Raw genomic sequence first — 23822 nt, 5'->3', positions numbered from 1 at the left:
CAGCAGAGACCTTTGAAATTTCTTACGCCATAGTGTTTGGTTCGGGAATCTCAAGATGGCATCGCTACTCACACTTTCTTTTCGCATGTTTTCTTGCGTAAGCATTGTGTCGTGCTAAAAAACGTGTTTTCAGGATTGTGAAATTGAATTTTACTAATACGCGAAAAATTTAGTGTCCCTCTTTATTGCCCCTGTGAAGCTGCGATGAAAAAATGGTAAGCTATCTCTGTAAGAGCTTCCATTTGCAATGCTAGAGTCAATGAGAACTGTATTGCACTGCACCGTTTACAACTCTCTCTACAGAGTCGAACATATTACAAAAAATATTTGGTTTGGAGGACCACCTTCTAAACATAAATCATTACTTCTGAGCCCGGGAGTAAGTGGAAGCGTTAACATCCCAAAGCTGCAGCTATTTAGACTATAGGTTCACGAAGGGCCGAGGAAAGAGTATTTATATTCGAGGCATTTTTCTTTTTCAAACTGGCTGAAACTCAACTGTTATTGACCCGGAAAAGTAGGGAAATTCTAGAAGTTCAACAGAAAAAAGGTGCTGTCGAACAGTCAAGTTATTAATGCTGTTTTTAAACTGCAGTGTAAGTTTGCTAATATAATATTTCTGCTAGGTGTCATTACACTCGTTGGCACATTATGTTGAGGTATGAAGATGGTGCATTAGGTGAACAAACGGCACGTGCGATTCGCCGCGTCGTGTGTTCTTCGAGTCACTTACTTCTGGAGATGGCTCGCAAAATCTTGAGCAGCATGTAGGCGTCAAGCTCGCATGGTAGCTGCAATAGGTAGATCACACGAAGCGTCAGTCCAGTGCGCGTCGAAGAAACATTTTCTCCGGCATCTTATCACCGCAGACATGTTTCATTTCGTGTAACGCCACATAACTGGGAATAGTAGACAACCACGTTGTGGGATATGACAGTTACTTCATAAAAGATTAAATGAAAAAGAAAAAAAAACGTAGTAATTAAGGGGAAGGGGGCGGAGGGCGATCGCCTGCACAATTACACACGAAGCCTCCTTGTTCTTTAGACAAGTGAACGAAAACATGATGAGTTTTCAAGAAGCTATTATGAAAAATTATCTCTGCTTCACCACCAGTGTAGTATTTAGACGCCTTATATATTGCGGCTACAAGTAATGCGGAGAAAAAGAAATTATGGGAAGAAATTAAAAAATCGTACATAGTAACGACTGTGTCGGAATTGCATTAAGGCAAAGGCGGACAGGCCGCACATAAAACCGAACAGTATGGACCGATTTTTTGTTGAAGTTTTTGCGCCTATTTAGGGGAAAGCCTCAACAGATTAAACATAAAATACATGTTCAGTTTGAACTAGCTGTCAGACATGCTTTCGAAACAGTAGGCGTTTCAGTGCAGACAAATAAACAATGTTCTGAACTAACGATACTACGTACCTTGTGCGCTAGCTTTGAAAACATGGCAGGTCCTTTCGGCTGCGAAAAAAAAAATAAACATGATGGGAAATGAGAGGACGTCAAGATTATATGGGTGAATATTTATGACATGGAACTGTTCCCTCATAAAATAAAACTTATATCAGACAATTCAGTAAGAATTTGGCTCCAAATACTGAGTTCTGCGCCTCGCGATGCGTATTTCAATTTGTGAGGATCGTATCAATAGAATTATACAGCTTGGAACTTATTCTAACATTTAGTGGTAGGTTTGTCTCTGGATGCTGTTTGAGGAGCAAGGTTTCATTTACCTGCCTTGTGATGATATTTTAAAAGGCGGATTTTCATTGAAGCTGTAGAGGGGACTGTTATGAGGACTTAATTTATTTGTTCATTTGAGCAGCAAAGCAAGATTGTCATAGTGCTTGTGGCAAAAGTTGCGTTGAAAGAATCGTGACCTGACTAAGCCTATAGCCCCATACATGTATTCATCGCACAACATGCTTGTTTGCGTGTGGTAAATATTATACAAAAAAGTACTAGTACTGAAAGTAGAAATGACGTGCAGACAGTAGTGCACTTTCGTAACACAAAAATGTGACTACAACTTAGAACAAGATACATCATATACGGGAATAATACAGAAATACAGGCTTAAAAATTAACTATGGTGGTAATCACAGCAGGCTGTTGCCGAAACTCAGTGACACTTTTCTAACTTGAAGAAAAAGAAAGTATACGTCACAGTTTTTGGTTCTTCATGACCAAAAAAAAAACAAGCAGGGGTTGGCAAGAAGTGTTCCAAGATACTGGCGCTGTTCTCATAGTTGCCCGTGCAGTATCTGCACGGGCAACTATGAGAACAGCGCCAAAATTACAAGACGGCACATAAACGAATAAGGTCGCTGCAGTCGCGGTTATCTACACTGAGACCATGAGCATCACTATTCATGGGTCTCGAAAAGTATACGGATCGTATTTCTGACCTGAATACGCAATTCGGTCAGTGGTACATACCGGGACAAGGTAACCGCATAAAGTTATCTTCGATTTTGACTGGTATACGTTGCATACAAAGCCGGATTTCCGTGAAATAGAGATGCGCAAACGACTTGCGGGGCATAGTGCGATCCCTCACAAGTGATACGGCTCTGTATAATAGTGTCAAGGTTCTTACTTTGTGCATTATACGTTCTTGTCATTGTATTCTCCCAGCTATGTCACTGAAGCTGCAATTTTTTCTTTATATTGACATTCGTTTATTTAGGCTGTACACGTACGTACTACAATACATATATATTTCAAATAACATTATGCGGTAGCTACTGTAATCTTTTCCTGGCCTCCACAGATTCCACGACTGCATGTTGTTTTCGTGGCATTAGCAATTGAGTTGTTTCCCCGCCAGTGCGTTCAGCCAGCCCAGCAACGTTTCAAAGAATGTTCGGGTATAACACATCAGTGTGCCCACTTCACCAGCTCAATGAATGTATTGGGAACCAGTTCAAGAGGCGTTACTGTGAAAGTGTTCCTGCACACAGCTATTACTTGTGCTGTGTTTTTTGCACGACGTGCTTTAATCAAATCACACGTTAGAATCCCAATGCTACGCAAGCCAATGTTGTACAGCATGCGCACATTTGGCGTGTGGACCTACATCACTGATCTCGAAAGAACGTTATAAATTAACACCCGGAGTTTTAATCCCTATCATAAGCATTTAAAAATGTAAGAGTTCTCACACAATACTCACATGACCCGTAGTCCCATTCTTTGTCAAACTCAAGTTGCGGTAGATAAGGTTGTCATCGTTGACCTCCCTGCGATATAAATTAAGGTGGAAAGTTAAAATACGTAAGAATTATACTAATACGTGAAAAGTAAAGTATGTGAATCCTACTAATGCGTGAGCATCGGCGTGGGAAATACACTAATGATTAAAAAACACATAGATGCACGAACACATATACACACACCTCTTCTTGCTTTGGTTTTTTGAGCTCGTTTTCTACGACCGCAGGGCGCTTTTGCAGTGTACACTACTTTGCCCTGAAGAATTTCGCAATGCGCATGACGCCATTTCAGGGTGTTGCTGTATTGCCTGCAGAGGCCTTTTAAATACGGGCGAAAATTCCCTATGTCCTCCTAAAATAGCCCCCATGACTTCGTCTTTTTTGGTGCTTGAGTGCCGACCCGAAGTTCACGGGATTGAATCACGGGTGTGGCGGCCGTCTCTGTAGATGGAGGCGAAATGCTAGAGGTACCTGTACTTAGATTTGGGAGCACGTTAAAGAATTGCAGGTGTACAAAATGCCCTTCTACTACGGCGTCTCTCACAGCCGTATCGTGGTTTTCGGAGCTGAAAACCCAAATATTTTTGGCGCAGGAGCTCGAGTCGGCGATGAATGCAGTACCACGTGCACCAAGAGATGATACCTCAGCGTTACTTCGGGAGTGTGCTGATTACTTTCGCACTATGTTGTAAAAATCAGGCAAGCGAATGCACGCGTATACATACACACAAAAAGGTGCATTTGCTCAAGATTATCTTAAACCTTTGTTGTACCACCTTGTAATTGAAAACAACAAAAAGGCTGTGATAGCTCAATTGTTAGTGAATCAGCTCGGAGCTAATATATAATAATTACTGGGTTCTTGCAAAACACAAACCGTGCTATGATTTTGAGGAATGTCATAAAGGAAGGCTCCATCTGGGGTTCCTTAACGTGCGCCTAGACTGAACATCACCGAAAGGGCATAATTTTAATCCCCAGTTATAATTTAGCCATCAAGTTGAGCTACGAAAATGACGTATAAGGTAGGATGGAGACATATCGTGCGCAGCCAACCAAACTTCGGGTGCTCAACTTCTGTCACAGTACAAATCAAACAAAAACAAGAAAAATGTGGACGTGGGACTCATTCCTACGGGAACGAAGTGCGTCATTCAGTGTGAGAGAGTGCTTAATAAGCCCCACCACAGCCGACGCGCACAATCTCATATGTAACAAATGGGGTGTTTCCACAAATTCACTCAGTTTAATTATAAAAAAATGTATGAGAACATGGTCGCGATATCTGAAGGACTGCCAAAACCACCGGGACATTTTTGAATGACTCCAAGTAGGACCACTTTAATGATATTCAAACTTAAACAAAAAACACGTTTAATCTTAATGGTCCTAACAGAAATTTTACTGGGGCACTCAGTAAACGTCTATAAAGTTAAAAACCGGTGCGAGACTTGCAAATATTTGGCGCTACTAATTATTCGTAGCCAATAATTCCAATCAGTTCTGGTCAGAAAATCGAAATTAAAATGCCTTAGAGCACAAGTGCTAGGAAAGGTATAGATGGCCAACTATTAAGACGGCGAACTAGAATAGCGTGACTGTTTTCTCGTCGCCATACTGAACGAACGGCCATCAACATGACGCCGATGGTGAGGCAGTAACAGGCGTTCTGCTTGAGGTATATACCCGTCCATGCGTCTCACGCACACAAACCTCTCACATTTCACTTTTTATGTAACCAAAGCCCCCAACCAAGGTAACACTGGCGTAGCCAGGAGAGTTAGGAGAAATTGAACCTATTCCTTTCCCCCCACCCTGAAAATTGTGTGTCATTATATGCATGCACACGATATCTCGCCAAAAGAATTGGAACTCACTCATTCTCACTCAAGCAATTTTGCTCTCAGAGCTCACTTGGACTCATACACATCGAAATTTTTGCTCAACAGAACCCACTCGGATTTAAGCTAACTAAACTTGTTCTCAACTCGGTTCTTTCAGACTCACAAACATATTGCTCTGCCGGACCCACTCAAACTCAAACTCACTGCTTGGACTGAGCCTGAGTGAGCATGAGTGAGTCGACTCATGAACCCACTGCAATGTTGTGGAGTTGCCACTCTGCAATTGGAATGATTCCGAGATAATTCCACACTTTCGCGACCCCGGAATAGAATGGGAATGAAATTAAGTACCTTTTGTCCGGAAAAGAATGGGAACAGTCTTTTTTTTCCGGAAATAGAACATGTTTTCGTCCACGTGGTGTTTTTCAAACTTCAAACACTAGTAAATTTGAGCTTATAATTTAACAACGAAGCAGCATTTTAAAAATAACTCGGCTGATTACAAGCAGATCTAAAAGCAACGCCTCTAATACAACTTTGTCCTTATATTGACTGTGTTTCTCCAAAGTCTGTCTCTATTCTCCGCGTAAGCGCGGTTGAGCGGAACTACAGCAGCAACATCCCTCCCTCCCCTCCCCTTCACGCCTTGTGATCTTTTTTTCCCTCGGCGGCACCTCAACCACCTGCTGTCTCCCCACCCTTAACTTCGTTGCACTATGTCACCGCCAGCGATTCGCACGCATGTTCGAAACAACGCTTCTCCAAGTTGTGATGCGTATTAACACTGGCACAATGCTTTCGTCCGGTGCAAGCTTTCCTATACCTGATTGCACAGCCTCTCACCTCATACTCCCCCCTTCCACCCTTGGCAATACAGTCGCCCCTGTCTTGACACATAGACGCTTCCGCCCGAAACTGTGTCGGCAAAGGTCTGTAGGTCAGGGTAACACACAGTCGTACACGATGAACTGTATGCCCTCCCCCTCCATACAGACAGACAGAGAATAAACTTTTGAAAGCTTCGGTTCGGGAAATCACCAAAAGCAGCAAAGCCCACATAATCACGGCCACTGCAGCAATTCTCTGAATCCTGACGCTAAGATTCCACCGAAGAAATTCTATGGTTGCTTTGTTCTAGGGCCGAGAAAGACCCAGGGGGAAAGCCACCGCTACCGCACCTGTTGGCGGCTAGAGAAGCACTACCATAACGCACTACAACACAGGCTCTTGCGTCCCGTGATCCACGTTCTTGCAGCTAATTTCTTTGAAGCGCCGCACTTATATACATAAAAGGCAATTGTTTTATCTCAATTTTTCATAACCAGCCATTCAAAAAGCCGTCATTCACAATTCTGGTTTTAAAAACTAAACGGCGAAGTCTGTATTTAGCTTGTAACATTTCGTGGCAATATTTTTATAAATAAAACAAAAAGAACGCCTCTTTCTGCACCTTGTCTGGCTATCGACTTTTATTGCAGCCCTTAAAAATCACGAGAACGCTCAAGCATTTTTTTTCTTTTGTGATTAAGCTTGGTGACCAGAGAATCAGTGACCAATTGCCGAACGTGTTCGGAAGATCAGGCATTACTGGATCTCGAGCGGAGAGACAGTCATCCCGCATTCCCACTGCTCCGGGTGAGATCATTTCATTATAATTATTTTTTAAATTCTTTTTTGCGATTTCGCTCGGTTCCCTTGACTCGGCATATATCCGTGTTCGCATCACCAAAGAAGTAGCACATTTGGGAGGAACGCATTTTGCTACATCCTTAATACCTTCTCTGTAATATCGCATTTAAATTAGTCATGTAGGCCTGAGCACATGCTCCATCAAAGTTGAAGGCCACAACGCAATCTCTAAGTCCGCTTTTAGCTGGCCAAAAAATTGGCGTGGCGTAAAAGTGGGAACAATATGGCAAAATTAAAAGAGAAATGGAGGCATAAATTAGTGTACAAACAAATGCATTATATTGACATATGCTGAAAATGGAAATGAACTATCCCTGCAAGTTGGTTCACATTGATACCCCTCAGGACAGTGGCGAATACTCTATGCACTGTCTGATCTTCATCTCACGAGCAGTTTACTACTTGACACACGCAAATACCCTTCACGACAAGCAATACATTGCATAGCTGTGCACAGGCGAACACAGAAAGTTCTCCTACGCCCGCCTATGCTTATGAGGCGCGCTTAGCATGCGTGAGTGCTGACGCGCAGTGTGGCTCAGTGTTCCGTATTCGATACGAAGGCACAAGGCGCCCCAGCGGCATTGCACTGTTTCAACTAATACTAGCAGATCAAGTGGGTTTGGTAGCTCAGTAACAAAAGTTTAGCAAATCTTAGGTTTCTTTATATTCCCGGCCACTCCATACACGTGACAAAACAGCTTAGTCTACTTTCGTCAGCATAAATATACGCTATGTCGTCATTTTAGCATTGACACATGCATACTTAAACATTATTAAAGCATCACATTCGTTCAAACGTACTCACTATGCAAATACCATATGTAGCAGGAGAACTGCGCCTTTGAGAATCAGTAGAATGGTTTTACTGCATGGTATATACCACTGAGCTGCTATCCCTCGGCCTTGGTAACATGTTTTGCGTACTTTTGCAGTTCTAAATGCATCTCGTGACACAAGCTTTATGGGGGCGTTCATTATTAGCTCAAACATTATCAAGATGCATCTCCTACATGAATAATTGTAAGAATGAAGTTGAACTGTACGTCTATTCCCGTAGCGGGAGAGGGCTAAGTTTTTTTTAATGCAATGAATCAAAAGGAATGAAATTTCGGCAAGTCCTGATTCCCCAGAATGGAATAGGAATGAAACGGAAGTGCCTATCCCGCAACACTAATCCACTGGCGTAAAGTTACCTTTTCCGATGTTTAACGCCAATATCTCACGTAATCGCTACACTACGATACACCTTTTGATATTGTAGCTTTAAATACGAGTTATTAGTAGTTTAAATTTAGTAAGATATTCAATATGAAAATGAGTGACTCACACAAGATATTTCTATCAAGAACGTTCAGTGAAGAGTTTGGGGTGGCAAACTTTGGCACCCCCTCCACCCCCCCCCCCCCTGATTGACGCCTCTTATAAATAAATATTGTGGCCGCACATCACGCTGAAACAGTGAGATATGTGTAAATAGACTTGAGTAAAAATGTAAGCCGATATAAAACGAATAGTAATGCTTATAGGATCATATGTCAGCCATAAAAAGAGCAGCTCACTCAGGCTCATTCAAGAAATATGTGTGTGGCGTTTAGAGCCTACTCGGACTCCAACTCACCTATATTTTGCTAGACCAGACTCAGTCGGACTCCAGCTTACCTAAATGCTTCTCACAAGGACTCGCTCAGACTCAGGCTCTTGGCTTCATACGAATCCCAGTGAGTCGATTCATAAAGTGGGTTGGCAGACCTATATATGATGCACGCGTAAACACACGCAAGAACATAGATGCATGAAGTTTGGTTAAATGCCTTCGGAAAAAAATGTTTCTGGCTATGACTCTGCAAGACAGCTCTTTTAGTGCAACTTTCAAGGAGTCTGATCTCTCCCAAGCACAGCTGACCTAAAATATAAGTCAATTATTGTATAGCATGTGCCACAGCTCATGCGGGCTGCAAGCAGCCATGTGTACTCTATGTGACCCGGTGCCCCAGAGCAAGCTATTATGTACGCTTGGCGTACAGTAAGTTAAGTCCCCGTGCATTGCAGTGCTCCCCGTTTACGATCAGCCAGAAAGCACGTACACATTTCTTGTTGCCGTAACCATTGCGTCAAGGCCACGCTTTTCCAACTGATGCGGTTTTCCAGGCTTTCTATAACAACGGTATCTTCGGTCAACATGGCTCAATAGGCACAAACGTTCTCCGCAACAGGCTATAACACGTCTACCGCATCATAACAAAATTGTCGAATTACGAACAGTCACGCTCGTCGTGTACGAAAAAGTGGGCTACATCCGTCGACAACCCGGCATTCCGTTTGACTCGTCCTGCAGCGACAAAGCGTCGTAACGGCGCGGACGCCGGTCAAGGAATGCTTCTCCCAGTGGATGCAACGGGAAGTCTCTGCTTTGGTACGCTGAGCTCGCGGCCGGCGATCCGAGAACATTACCGCGTCTACGCGTATACGCTGCCGTAACGACCTTAGCACGCGCGCACAGTCCGCGTGGGTCGCGCGAAACACATTACGTACAGCCACGGCACCACGTGTACGACGCCCCAGATAGAATGGCTCTCCCTGCAGAGATGACGTACCACACGTTGCTGTGCTCGTCGGTGAAGATGCGCAGCAGGAAACGCGTCTCGCAGTTGGGCGCGCTGGTGCAGGGTAGCACGATGTAGTCGCCAGCGGGCAGCGTGAAGAAGGTGACCGTCTCTCGAGTCGTCGTGTGCACCGTGACGTCCAAGGGCCGGTGCGTGGCCACGAATTGCGTCGTCAGCCGCGTCAGGTTCGCCGGGATCTGCGGGGCAAGCGCGCATATGTACATTTAGATGCGGCCGTCACGACCAAAAGAAAAAAAAAAAACAGATCAGGAAAGGACGTCGCTAGCAGAGCATGCTCCTTTGTTTTCAAAGTACTGCGTCGGGACATCTCAACTACTGGACTTTTATACATTTCAAAGCGGTAATGAGACCGTGAAAAAATGACGTCTATAGCGAAGAGATGGCGATTCTTTTCAGCTCTGCCTGTTCTGAAACAATGCTGTTGCGCCGTTGCTATTAAGCTCCTTCTCGCCTTTTGAGAGTGGCTTGGGGTGTTTAACTGGCGACACTACCACAAAACACAAGGTGGCTTCTAAATCGCGCTTAAAACTAACCCAACCTATTTGTCGCCGTTTTTGTCGGAATAAATCAGAAGTGACCATGGATAAAAAAGGGCTGTACCTCACTCGAAGGGCTTTACTGACCTCGGGTGACTTTTTGTTGCGTTCGGAGTTAGGTGCACCACACATTGAAACAATGTCTAAAATAACGTATTATGCGGAAGAATATGGTGCACTAACATTACCTAGAGGCTTGAATTCAAACTATGCCAGAGTAAAAAGTTACAATGACGAACATAGGCAACTCTAAAATTGACAGTTATATTAGGATGTTTGCTATATGAAGAATGTGTCCCAAAACACTCAGTTCCACAAGCAATATTCGCAAACCAGGCAAACACTTTACACCGGCTCGTAATTTCGCGCTTTCCTATATAAAGCAAGATAAGCACCACAAAGGTTTTCAAGTATGACGTCTTCGTGTAGTCGTATTGGAACACTGCCAGCACATCATACTTCATATTATGCAGCAACTGAGCTCTATACTAGGGTGTTTAAGTGGGCTGCAAAAATCAACAAGAAATATACTTTGAAAGAGTTGCTGTATAGACAAAGCAATCATCGTCATTAGCGCAACAGGGCATGACAACAGAAAGTAAGAGACGAGCAATGAGCAAACTAAGAAATGATTTTATCGAAGGCAGATCCGCAGCTTTTATATACCAGCAAACTGCGCAGGCGCGCTGTCCCAACGACCCATACAAATTTAAAGATATATCAATCAGGGCAGGAAACGAATTGCATTTCAGCATTTTGCAGTGCAATGTAAGTGCCGCTTACACACTTCTCAGCTGGTTCTCAGATTTAAAAAAAAAAACCGCTTCTAATGTTTCACAAGCAATTTTTCGCATATACTTCTACCGAAGATTTTTGTGCCCCGGAGATACGTGGCTTAGTTTTAGCACGCCATGCAGTAGTCAACAAGATTATTCGTCCCCTTATTGGTCAGATATATTTTCTGTTCCGTGAGTCGGTCATTGCGGCAGCGCCCCGTCTGGTCATGTATACTTTGCGCAGGACAGTGAAATCTCATACACGACACTGTTGGCACACTGAACAAAATGCTTTTATGGTTCTCTTTAGGACGCCCCACCCCCCTCTTTTTTTCTCAGGTCATGCGTTAGCTGAGCGAGCATCTTCTTGACCGAGAAAACCAACGGCATGTTGAAGTGACTATATAGCCACCCTTTCGAGGGTATGTGTGACCTTCTGCATGTACGGAACCACTTCTGGCGTCTGGCTGCCCACCAGGGACATCGCGGCATGCTTGGATCGACCATTATTGATTTTCACAAGAGTCACGGCGTCAGACACGACAGGAAGCTGTGCTTTAGCCACTAGAGGACGTTCATTTGCGCCTCCAGTCCAGCCAATCCGGAGGGTAGACATGTTATTCACGAAGGCAATAGTTCTATGGCAAACTCTCCTTACCATAGAAAAACTTTGTGAACGCAGCCTAACAGCTCGAATTCACAAGAATTTCTTCCACTGAAATTTTTTGTGAAAGACATTTTCAGGCAGCCATGACACTGAATATGCTACACAATTCATAATACGGTTAATTCGTCGGAAAGAGTACCTTCGAAAAAGTAGTTTGATTAATTTGGTCCCTGATCTTCTTTAGTCTCACATTCGCTCTTAGAGCAAGCATAACTTTGATCTTGACCCCATAATCTTCACCTCAGTTATTAGTACCCCCTGTCAGGGCAAATAGATTTTGCTGACACAACATCAGATCACGAGCGAATACCAGCTGCGAGCACACAAGGACTGCCCGGGCAAAAAAAGAAAAAAAACACTTCAACCCTCCCCCCCCCCCCCCCCCACACGGCCACGGTAGTCTAGTGGCTAAGGTACTCGGCTGCTGACCCGAAGGTCGTAGGATCAAATCCTGGTTTCGGCGGCTGCATTTTCGATGGAAGCGAAAATGTTGTAGGCCGGTGTGCTCAGATTTGGGTGCACGTTAATGAACGCCAGGTGGTCGAAACTTTCAGAGCCCTCTACTACGGCGTCTTTCATAATCATATGGTGGTTTTGAGACGTTAAATCCCACATATAATTGGAACATAACATCTCTTTACAAGCGAGAAAAATTGTGGCGCCGCCTTCACAAAACTTCGCTATCATAAGTGCATTTTATTATTGGTCTGCCGGGTTCGTTATTTATATGTCCCGCATCATGATTAGGTGAAGTATTATTCTACTAAATATTTCAGTGTAAGTAATTTCTGTCTATACGGGTGTGGTTGGCAGTGGCATTTACATAGAGCTCTGGAGCAGCTGGCCAAATAATTCATAATTTTTATGTGCCCTTGATCTCCCCCTCTGTATCTTTCTCATGGGTTCACACATAAGCTTTAGTTCGTAACTAAGCAGAAAATTCTAGTTGGAATTTCTAAAAACCGACCTTCAGTCATATCGCGACCTTGTTTAACCTCAATAAAAGAGTCGCATTTTTGAAATAATGTTCAACGCGACATTAAAAACTAGCGCAGTTTTTGGAAACTTGACGCAGAGCTCGCTCACTCATTCGCGAATTGTCATTTTCTTGCCACTCAACACATGTGTAGGACACCAAATGGTCGTGAGCACTGGTTCAGTATTGCGAAAATAAATAAAATTGCTCGTGAACAGATGTACACTCTTGTTCTGGTTGAACACGCTGAATGTAAAAAAACACACACTTGAAGTATCATGCCAATTTCACCGAAAGGTTATCTTTAAAAAGCTCTACAGCAAGCGCTACACATTGCACAACGAAGATCCCTCCTTATTCTCGACATAAAATGCTGCCGAGACTGAGGGACACCTACGTAACAAGCTATCCTTCCAATCACAGAAGAAAGAAGCTAATTATTTTGGACAGCACTTCGCCGTGGACGACTTGCCCATGTACCCCGTGCACAACTTCGTCACATGAAGGCTGCGAGTGATTGTGCGCATTCCTTTACTCATCATTTCTCTTTTTCTCTTTTTTTATGCTGTACCACGGTTTACAAAAGTTCTCAGAACAATCTCACTATACCTCGAAATAAAAGTTTTATCGTAAATGTTTTACGATGCCAATAAGTTATAGGGTAGTGCAATGTACAATTATTGCTGTGTCAATCTGCCCCTTTCATTTATTTTGCCACTCGGCTGCCTCATTTTCTCGCAAAACATTAAAGAAGCTGGCATTCTGTAAAGTGGCCTTTTTTTTTTCTCTTCCTAAAGCTGGCCGAATGTAAAGCGCTCGTTTATAACTCCAAAACGAAATGGCCTGAGGTGGCCCCACTCCGGAAGCTCTTTGCGTGTATAATAACGAGACAGGTGGCGTGCTCGCGGACAGGTGACCCGCAGAAGCGCTTAAGTCACCCGCGCGTGACCGCATGCCGAGGGCATCCGAACCTCTCTGTGTGCGGTCGCTTCCGAAACACTTTAAAAAACGCCTTTCAAAAACAAAATAAAACAGGAATGACTCCACGGAAACGTGGTGCTGCACGCGACTATGACACGCAAATCGCTTTTTCCCCTGTCTCTGTGGGTATAAAGACAGCCCTCCCGTGTGCCTATACGTGTATCGTATTATACGCGACACCTTTTACGACGCGGCGTTCAAGGTTGCGCACGCCATCTGTTCAAAATGGGTTCACTCGCGCCAGCGTGAAATCACGCGACTTGGAATGGTGCTTCGGCGATGAGACGGAGAGGAAACGCTTTCGTTGCCAAAGGATACGCTAACACAAACCGACGAAGTGCCGCGTTAGATATATGAAACCATAGCTGACGTACTGTATTCGAGCCTTTCTTCGTTCACAGATTGACATTTTTTTATTCAAATGATGAACCAAATCGCCTATTTTTTAGGGGCGAAGCTCCTTATAGTCTAACCTTGTGGCTAGTCGCGCGTAACCGAGAGAAGAAGAGGCCAGAAAAAAAAAGAAGTAAAAAAAGGACGACCATTTCTCGTCTCGTTTACTAAATGACGTTACTATGCCACTACTCTCCGAAATGCCGCTACTATCGGATTATGTGCTGCGCACGCTTTGCCAACGAGTGCTTCTCTCTGTCTTCTCCATGGTCGCCATACGTCGCGGCAGTGCTTCCAACTTGAGGAAAATTTCCTTAGATCTAGGAAATCTTCGTTGTACTCAGGGAGAAAGAAAAATTTGTCAACATCTAGGGAAACTTTTTACTTCCACGTGAAGCAAGCAGATCAACGGACCTCCTGCCCACAACCTCGTTTATGTTCCTTCTTTGCTTTTTTTCATGCTTTTTTCTTGTACACCCTTTCTACACTCATCCGAAATCTCTGTGCCATGCCCAGTAGCGGTTGAAGGGTGCAAAGACGGGCTGGTCTCCGCCCCGAACGCTGTGTCAGCGCTCTTCTCTCCTCCACTTCATTGCGGTTCATTCTTTGCCGTCGGTGTTTGACGTCGATTGCCTGATTCCCGGTTCGAACCAAAGAAAAAGTTCTTTCTCTCGAGCCCACCAAGTACATGTTTTCCTTTACACCAACCTTACATTTTCTCACATTTAACCCGCAACGTTATTTATTTGGTTTGTTGTTTTTCTTTATCAGGTTCTCTTTATTGCAAACGCTGTCATGTTGCTAAGGAGCTGCCCCGTGGAGCCATGGGGCTCCGCCAAGGTCGCCAAGGTTTCTGGGAAAAGGCTGCATGTATATGCGGTTATTTGCACAGCTGAAAAAAGGTTGAAAAAAGTGGGTGGTGGAACACTGCAAGGATATATTTGACACGAATATATGGCAGTCGCCATTTGTAATAAACATATCTTTTCGTAACCATTCAGCAGGTTGCGAGGGATGAACTACCAACTGGCATATAATATGCTTTCATGGTTAAACTATTTTTCGTCACAATAACCTGTATCAGATATCAAGACAAAGCTCGAGAGTATGTTTTTCAGGATATTGTTTATGGGTTATGTAAGGGTGCACCATTTCATGTTTTATATAAACACCACCAAGCATTTTCTGCACGAGAGTTACAAAATAACAGAATCGAATTTTTTAAGCTTGCTCGCTTGCTCGTCGTAATATTTCACATATTGCGCGCTATATGCTCGTTCTGGTTATAATAATAATAATAATAATAATAATAATAATAATAATAATAATAATAATAATAATAATAATAATAATAATAATAATAATAATAATAATAATAATAATAATAATAATAATGATAATAATAATAATAATAATAATAATAATAATAATAATAATAATAATAATAATAATAATAATAATAATAATAATAATAATAATAATAATAATAATATTATTATTATTATTATTATTATTATTATTATTGTTGTTGTTATTATTTGTAACTTGCATGGTATTACAAGTGCACTGTATCGTAGTGTAAGATTTCCGTGTTTTGCATTAAACAGCTAGCAGTGTTCCTAAACATTATTTTCATAGTTTACCCCTTCTTCGGCCTATATATTGCTTCTTTCTAGGTGATTTATATAAAATACTGTGATACGACATGCCCCCCCTCCCTCGTAATGTGATGACCGCTTACTTTTGTAATTTCATGGAATAAAACGTTATTTAAAGCTTTTCAATTTGTTCTGCGACATTCTTTTCACCTTCGGCGCGGTGATTTTAGTGATTATTTTCAAACGAATGCACCATTATATCATAAAAGTGAGCTTTGAAATCGTTTTACACAGCACAAACACAACAGTCGTCAAAAAAACCACTCTTAATGAAAATCTAGGTAAACCTAGATAATTTTTTCACTCCATAGAGGGAAAAAGTGGCTCCGCAGGTTGGCAGCACTGCCTTCGAGTGTACTGGAAGTGTCCCTTCTAGTACACAGTAACTGCGTGGCGGATCAGTGGAAGGCCATGGACAGAGCAGAGCGGCGGGCGCATTGAAGACGGTTGCGCTAGGCTTCCTTGGCTCGCGTCTCGTCAGTGTTACCCGCGCGGCGTCTGCATTCTCAGACGTGATCGAACGCATAGACGCATGCACGGACGAATGGATGGACCGACGGATCTTTGCCCCACTCATCATCATTCACTCGGTGGAAATGCTGTGTTTTGTTCTTTTTTTTTGTCCGGACACTAAGTGCTCAATTTGACTGGCGACACGTCCTCTAGAGACGTCGCGCCCTAGCGCCATTTCGCATGTTGTCGATGCTCTTCAATTCGCAAAGAACATAGTCGTCATACTAGCTACAAAGCGGCATATCGCCGGCGAAAATCACGAAAAAAACAGCACCAACGAAGGTAAAAATAGCATTCGCACACTCCGACGTATACCGCGATGACGAGATGTGGCAAGGAAGCGGCACTCACCTCGTATATGGCGAAACCGACAGGGTGCAACGTGGGCTTCTTTCCAGAATCTCGCAGGACATCTGTGACGTACTGCTGCGTCACGGACACCACCATGTGGCATTTACTTAAGTTTGTCTTTGGAATCTGCACGTGAAACTGCGGGTTGCATCCCGTGGTTTCTGTAGGAATAAGTGAAATAAAACGTGATGTGGGAGGAGAATGAAAGATTCGGGGGAGGGGAATGTATTGCATAAAGTGCAGAAATTCAGAGTGGAACTCTAAAATGTTACATATACGCGCGACTGCATATTGCTTTTTGCGTCGTTAACTAATAACTCGGACGTGTAACATTATTTGAGCCGTCATTTTGAAAGCAGCAAAATTGAATTGATAAAGGCTAGCACACCACGCACTGTCCCAGTGTGTTTCCTGGTTGCCTTCTAATATGGTGATTTCGGTAGCGGAGTAGGTTTGGTTGACTGACTGACAATACCACTGCCCTTTCACGCGGCACATGCTCACAAGAATATTTCACAGTTTCGCAATGGAAATGTTAAGAAAGCATCTGCTTTGAGTGCGAATGGTCTCGCAAGGGTGCGGCGCGGGAGCTGCGTGCAGTCTTGCGATTCTAAAGGGCACACCATAGCTTTTACAGTCGGTGCCCACGTAAAATCTCCAGCCGAAACAGGGGAAATCGTTCGTATACTATAGAACAGTGAAAGTCATTCACGAAACAAGAAGCAAAAGTGCGATTTGGGAATATATGTTTGATAGCAAGTTCGTTCACTCAATCATTGATTGATGGATTGATTGATTGATTGATTGATTGATTCATCCATTCATTGCGTACCTCAAGGATGTCTTGCGGGGCATTACACAGCAAATATATAACATTTATCACTTTATCACGTAAGCTGTCTATAACAATACGCCTTGCTGTGGAGGGCACGAACGCAGTGCAATGCGCAATATTTAAATAATTGCTTTTAAAACACGTATGCTGTCTATTGCAGGGACCGAGAGATCTAAAATAGGTTAAGCAGAAGCAAGTAAGGTAGCATAGATTACGTTTTAACCTTCGACAGAATCAACACCATACTTATGAAGTAAACCAACCACGACACTCTTTCTACTTCTCTCTCTCTCTCTCTCTCTCTCTCTCTCGGTCTTGTGTTTTTGGTCAGAAAAAGGAACCCCTTTGCACTTTGCAGTTCTCATTGTTGAAACCTATTCGGAACTTGATCCTATCATTTTATTTCATTTTATCTTTCTTTTGATGCGAGCAATCATTCCCAACTCTATTGCGTTTCTCAAAACAAAAACAAAAGAATTGGCACATATCACTGGCCTTAAGTGCGGGGAGCTTTGCATTTTAAGTACGACGCATTGTCCATTGCGCAGCTGTTATCCCCATGCATCATAACACAATGGCAGAAAAAACAAAGCCCTACTACCTAATGTGACATGAACCCGAACGCGCATTGCATTTGCATAAGGCTACAGCTCATGAAAAAAAGAGCCGCTGCTGACCCGGGTGGTTCGGTCCTCCACCGGCGTTGTACCCGGCCCTCCAGCGACGCCTGGCCAGCACGGCGCGCCAGGGCTTCTTGCTGTGAAGCGCCGACTCCTGCATCCAGTCGTCCGGCCCGATATGCACAAGGTCGAGATGCGTAAAGTTCAGCGTGAAGTCCTCGAAGGACATCCTGCAAAGGTGAGTGGCCGTTAACACACGTACTTTTTATGTGCACAGTGCAGCACGCCGGCGGCACCACACTTCAAGCTCCTGATTCTTAAAGCCGAGCAGTATGCGCGCGGCTTTTGCGACTGCGGCTACAATTTCGAGCCCTAATACCTGCGGGTGACCGCTGAATCACAAATGTCCCGCAACAGGCCAGAAACTACGTAAAAAAACTATACATATTCAATAAAGCGGTCGTATACAAACGGAAAGGGTTGGATATACTTTCTTTGTGTCGTCAATGTCTCCGAAGATAAAGGGGATTACGCTGCTACTTACCCTTAACAGGCTTCAGTAAATATCCTACGCAAGCTCCATGCCTAATCCCAACACAAATGATTGTCTGCTCTTAGTTTATTTTTGATAGGTCGCAGGTACCCTTTCTTTTCTAGTCCGTCTGTTGATGGGACGATTTGTGAAAGAAAATAAAAGGCAAGAAAATTTCGGAACAAAACTGCAGAAAACTGGTTGTTCAGGGAAATGGTTTAACGAACTAGGCTACCGAAGGAAAAGGAAATGAGAAAATCTCGTTACAGGCATTGACCCTGATATAGTGCGTTATGAACGACCGTAATAGGCCACGCCTGCGGTATGGCATGAACAACGTGCACCTAAACAAAAGCAACCATCATCTGTTATTCAGTACTGTTTGGGATTTGCCTTGTGTATATTTAAGAAGCGTGTAAGCAAGGTAGCACGTGGTACCAAGGTGACCTTTGCACCAAGTTACATGAATTGAAGCAGCGATTGATTGATTGATTGATTGATTGATTGATTGATTGATTGATATGTGAGGTTTAACGTCCCCAACCCCCATATGATTATGAGGGACGCCGTAGTGGAGGGCTCTGGAAATATAATTAAAGCAGCGAAACCAGGATATTTTATAGCCTGATGACTGTCTTGCCTGCTCAGCGCTTGTCTTCTTGTTTTACTGTTCCTTATCATCCACGTTAACTTTGCCCCGCTGCGGTTGTCTTGTGACTAAGGTACTTAGCCCGCAAGTCGCGGGATCGAAACCCAGCTGCGGCGGCGGCATTATTGATGGAGGCGAAAATTCTGTAGGCCTCTGTGCTCAGATTTCGGTGCACGTTGAAGAACCCCAGGTGGTCGAAATTTTCGGAGCCCTCTACTACGACATCTCTCATAATAATATGGTGGTTTTGGGACGTTAAATAACACATATCATCAAGATCAACAACATCATCATCTACATTAACTTTTAAAGAGATACGTACCAACTTTCACAGCTATAATTATCCTGCTGGGGTTATAAGGTGCCACGACGAGAGCGGAATCAGAATTTGGCGTACTTGAAGGGTTGAAAATAGTTTCTATAGACGTCGAAAGTCGGCCTACAAGGGATGTTTGGAGGGACAAACATGCGTGAACGGTTGCGAACTCTCTCAGTGATCGTTGTTCAGGTGACTGACCAGAACTCTCCGTCGGAGGGCGGCTGGCGCAGTCCGAGAAGCTGCCGGTCTCTCTCCGAGAGGCTGTCCCACTCCCACGAGCGGTCACTCCAGGGCCCGTTCCACTCGCCACGGCCCCACGGGTTGCGCAGCCGGATGAGCGTCACTTCTCCTTGTTTGACGCGCACCTGCGAGCACCACCGCATGGTGGCGCAAGTGCACAACATTCATGGTATGATGATGTGAGAGGTATGATGTTGTGAGAGGAATATGGAAAGGGGTCATTGTTCCTGGGCTGACGTTCGGCAATGCGGTCTTGTGCATGAGATCAGAAGTTCAAGCAAGATTAGAAATTAAGCAACGTGGAATAGGTAGGCTTGCTTTAGGAGCTCACATGAATACACCAAATCAGGGAGTACAAGGTGATATGAGATGGACATCATTTGAGGGCAGAGAAGCTAGCAGCAAGATAAAATTTGAGAAGCGATTGAGAGAAATGAAGGAGGAGCGTTGGGCTAGGAAGGTTTTCAGCTACTTGTACATGAAGAATGTCGATACAAAATGGAGGAAGCGAACCAGGAAGTTGACTGGTAAATACTTAGAAAACAGCAGGTGGTCAAACCAAAAAGAACTATCGGTTAAGAAGAAAGTGAAGGAAACGGAGACTGACATGTGGAGAATGGGCATGATTAAGAACGGTATGCAGTGCGTGTGGAGAGGAAGAAGAAACTGCCGAACACGTGATAATGTTCTGTAAAGGGCTTCACCCTATAGTTCAGGATGATGGCGCAGAGTTTTTCAAAGCACTGGGGTTTAGGGACCGGGAGGGCAAAATAGACTTTAAGCAAGTAGACTTAACTAGAAGGAGGTTATCTGATTGGTGGCTAAAGTCAAGGCACGAGTGAAAATTAAACTCTTCACTGCAAAGTACGAATCCTCAAACTCACTTTTTAAGGAAAAAAATAAATATAGTTTTGGATTCATTAAGTATTACGGCTTGGTGGCGCTAGCCACCGCCCGATCTAAAGGGTACAGCCATATCCATCCATCCATCCATCCATGGGCGTACACTGCTGTGAATGAATGTTATACCCTTGTCTAACGGAAAAGCTAATGTAATTTACAACGAATGGCATTAGGCGGCTCTAATGTCATTTTACCTGCGTGTTGTCACACGACGAAAAAAAAAATGTGCTTTTAAAATGATTACCGTGACCTTAGCTTTGCTTAGTCGTAGCTTTGTCAGAAATATAAATCTATTGAAACTCACAAATAACATGCACGTATCCTAAAGATGTTCTTTATCGCTGAAAAGTTAATCCTAGAATATAAGCACATCTGTTTTAACAACTTGTCACAGCTGCAGGGCACAAAAGAAGGCAAGGCAAGAGCCATTCGAAAACCAACAAGGCTGACGATGTGAAAAAGAGACGCAAATAAGAGATAAAAGGCAAGATAAAATAACCAGAATGAACAGTTTTCATTGTCTAGTCTGCACTGGAATAAATTAAAAATGGTTGAAAAGATGGAAAAGGAGTAAGATATAAAAATAACTGTTCCGTATACAGCGCAGCCGATGACAAACACGTTTTTTTTTTCAAGGGGACGCCGCAACCGGGACTAGAGCTGCATTTTCGTAATCTGCAGCGTAACGCCATATAACGTTTCAGTTACTCTAGAGTGTGGTAATGCACGCGGGCTTTCGGCGTTAGAATTAAGGCGGGTATATTTTTCTTTCTTACCTCGTAAGCAATGCTTCTTTTCCTAAAAAACATGAAATTCCTGTGACCATCACTGAAATAAAATATGAATAGGCCGCGCACTGCCGATTAAACAGGACATCGAATAACAGGCAATATTTACCTTTGCTATACCCGTCACGCTGTAGGCATGCTGGGTGTATAGGCCGTTATTTAGTCGTGCGGGGCCCTTGTGATGGTCCTGCGAGTGAAAAAGAGAGAAATCAAAGTGAAATGCGTTAGGTTACCGTCGCTTGAAGGGCAAACCCTGGTGATGTTCACCGAAATGCCACATTCCGCCAGTCGTTCCTTCTTCTAAAACTATTCGCGATTACCGATATAGCTTGAGCCCTTCCCTACAGTCGTCGCGCGTGAATAGCGCAAATAGGTATCAAATGACAGCCACGATCGGCGATTTGAGAACGAATATGCATGTCGTGCAGCAAATTAAGGTCAATGATGCCGTTATACTTCACCTTATTCACTACATATGACGGCAAGATATCGTTGTGTAGCCTCACTGAGGATACGGAAAAGTATATTTCAAGCATGCCTGCACTGCAGAACGTGCTAGAGGCCCGTAATTAAACACGGCCACGTGAGCCTCTAAAATTCCAAAATATGTTTTCATATTGCCGATTGTGCACTGCAGTACTTTTTTTAATTATTTTTCTTACGCAGTAGCCGACTGTGGTTGCGCAAAATAAGGTCATCACGCAGACTTTATTTTCCCCGCGGCTATTACCAAGTGACCGCAGTAAATAATGTAAATTTGATTTTCTCACCGGTATTATGCAGGCGGCCATGAGTGTGGAGCGAGGTACGGCACTGGACACCATTGAGAAGGCCATCGGTGGGTCCACGTGCGCCATGCGGAAGGTCTGCGCTACGCCGCCGGTCAGATCCTGCAACGCCCGACCCGTGTGGCCGGCCTGCAGCTGATCGTAGCCGCCGTAGAACCTGCATACGCGTGAACACGGCTAGATTGCACATACTCGTGCCGTATTCAGTGGCGTGTAGCCAGATGGTGACACATTAGGCCCATACCCCCCCCCCCCCCCCCCTTCCCTTTCAACGCAATCTTTTTGCCATGGCATATAGCACAGAAAAAGGATGCACGCTCCACCCCATCTGCCTGCCCTCTTCGCCCCACCCCCCGAATAAATTTTATGCCTACTCCTCCAGTCCTATCTTCTGTATTCAGTCGTGGTAGTCACATTTTAGGAAAGCGGAAAATTTGACGAGTTTTGACACTAGTCATGATAGTGACGAAGTGCGTGACGCCACGGCACGCAAGAAACAGATTGGTTTTATGTACGCTCCACAGTAACGCATATTCCTTTATATTTCTTTTCTTTTTATTTATGATTATTTTCAACTGTCCGATGTCGCACTATGCTGATTGCCAAGGATCATTTGCGATATTTTTTTTTCAATAAACCTCACGTTTCAGTGTGTTGTCTTAATTCTGCGCGTCCGTCCTTCGTACTCCCACTCGCATGCCGTTTCGTTTTGCTTGTACGTATACTGCGTAGTCGATATATAAAGCCAAGAACCTTGATTGTCCACACTTCGCAGTAACACTGGTGTACCGCAAGAAGGCAGTGACAAACGTACCATCATCGTTGTCGCTAATATTACTGCACTGTCTCATGCTGAAAACTCATCTCCTAAAAACATCATAAAGAATTCATTAAGAGAAAATATGCAAGCATCACCACAAAACGAAAAAAAGACGCCTGCGGTGCTTCCGAACCTTTTTGATGATTTGTAGCGCTCAGCGCTGTTCGTACTTTTGCTCGTGCAGAAAGAAGAAGCCTTGCGAATGAAGTTGCGACGTTTTTATAAACTATTACAAATTTTAATAAGACAAAGCTTGTACTATAAGCCACGTCAGGCTTCAAACAGCTAAACAGGATGGTCTTGAAGACTAGTATGGTGGCTTTTAGATTGTTTCTTATCCTTACCTTGATGATGCAGGTTGTCCCTGGGTCGTCGCTAGGATTTAGCTAGAAGACGCTAGGTTGTTTCTACGTTGATTCTCAGCGCGTAGACTTTTGTGCTCAACCACAGACAGTCACATACACGACACGGTTGTCCACACTCCAGAGGCAGAATCTCGCGCTGAAACCAAGCATTCAAACCACTCATAGATCTGCGGGCACGTCGTCATTGGCGTGAGCCCTCTATAACTTCTGGTTGTTCTCGAAGCCGCCATTTCCTTTCTCGTTTTTTTAGTATTCTCTCGTTGTACGTACTTGGGGTGTTGTGCTCACCGCTGTCGCTTGCTTGCTTATTTGGGTCTTGTGATTTGGCTCTTACCCACTTCGGGGGATTGGCCATGAAGATGACCTGGCATGGATGGCGCTCACCCACAAAGGAGCATGGGCCAAGAACCGGGAGACAGGATGCCTAATGCAAAGGTCTATGAAACTAACACAAAGCTAGGACGAGCTGAGAAACCAGTGGCCATTTGTTGGGCTAAATGCTGCCTTTTTTTTCACTGTTGGTTGTGAGTAGTAGAAGTTACCTAATTTCTGTGGCACGTACCCGTATATGATCGTTCCCGCGTAGGCCGCACGGCACGTACCTGTCGGTCGCACAAAATACTCTTCGTCGGTCACACAAAATTTCTCTTTATTTTTTTAGCAAGCGTTGTAAAAAATCATCTATTATGAGGTACAGTGTGGCCAATCCCCCATGTGGGTATTGT

General features: G+C 43.8%; 1 protein-coding gene across 3 annotated transcripts in view; it reads right to left on the bottom strand.

Annotated features, from left to right (window-relative positions):
- Positions 1–23822, bottom strand: part of LOC119161229 (calpain-9) — a 43803-nt gene that overhangs the window by 6781 nt on the left and 13200 nt on the right. For all 3 annotated transcript variants that reach the window (XM_037413600.2, XM_037413601.2, XM_075879674.1), the window contains 9 exons: positions 21895–22069; positions 21234–21311; positions 19392–19558; positions 17751–17923; positions 16239–16399; positions 9358–9563; positions 3188–3254; positions 1435–1473; positions 734–791 (listed from right to left, as the gene is read on the bottom strand). In XM_037413600.2, coding sequence (XP_037269497.2) covers positions 734–791; positions 1435–1473; positions 3188–3254; positions 9358–9563; positions 16239–16399; positions 17751–17923; positions 19392–19558; positions 21234–21311; positions 21895–22069 — 1124 coding nt within the window. The remainder of the gene's footprint in view (positions 1–733; positions 792–1434; positions 1474–3187; positions 3255–9357; positions 9564–16238; positions 16400–17750; positions 17924–19391; positions 19559–21233; positions 21312–21894; positions 22070–23822) is intronic.

The sequence above is a fragment of the Rhipicephalus microplus genome, chromosome X, assembly GCF_043290135.1.
Source record: "Rhipicephalus microplus isolate Deutch F79 chromosome X, USDA_Rmic, whole genome shotgun sequence".
NCBI lineage: Eukaryota > Metazoa > Arthropoda > Arachnida > Ixodida > Ixodidae > Rhipicephalus > Rhipicephalus microplus.
The sequence above is the reverse complement of the archived record's forward strand: the minus strand, read 5'-3'. Positions and strand labels throughout refer to the sequence as shown.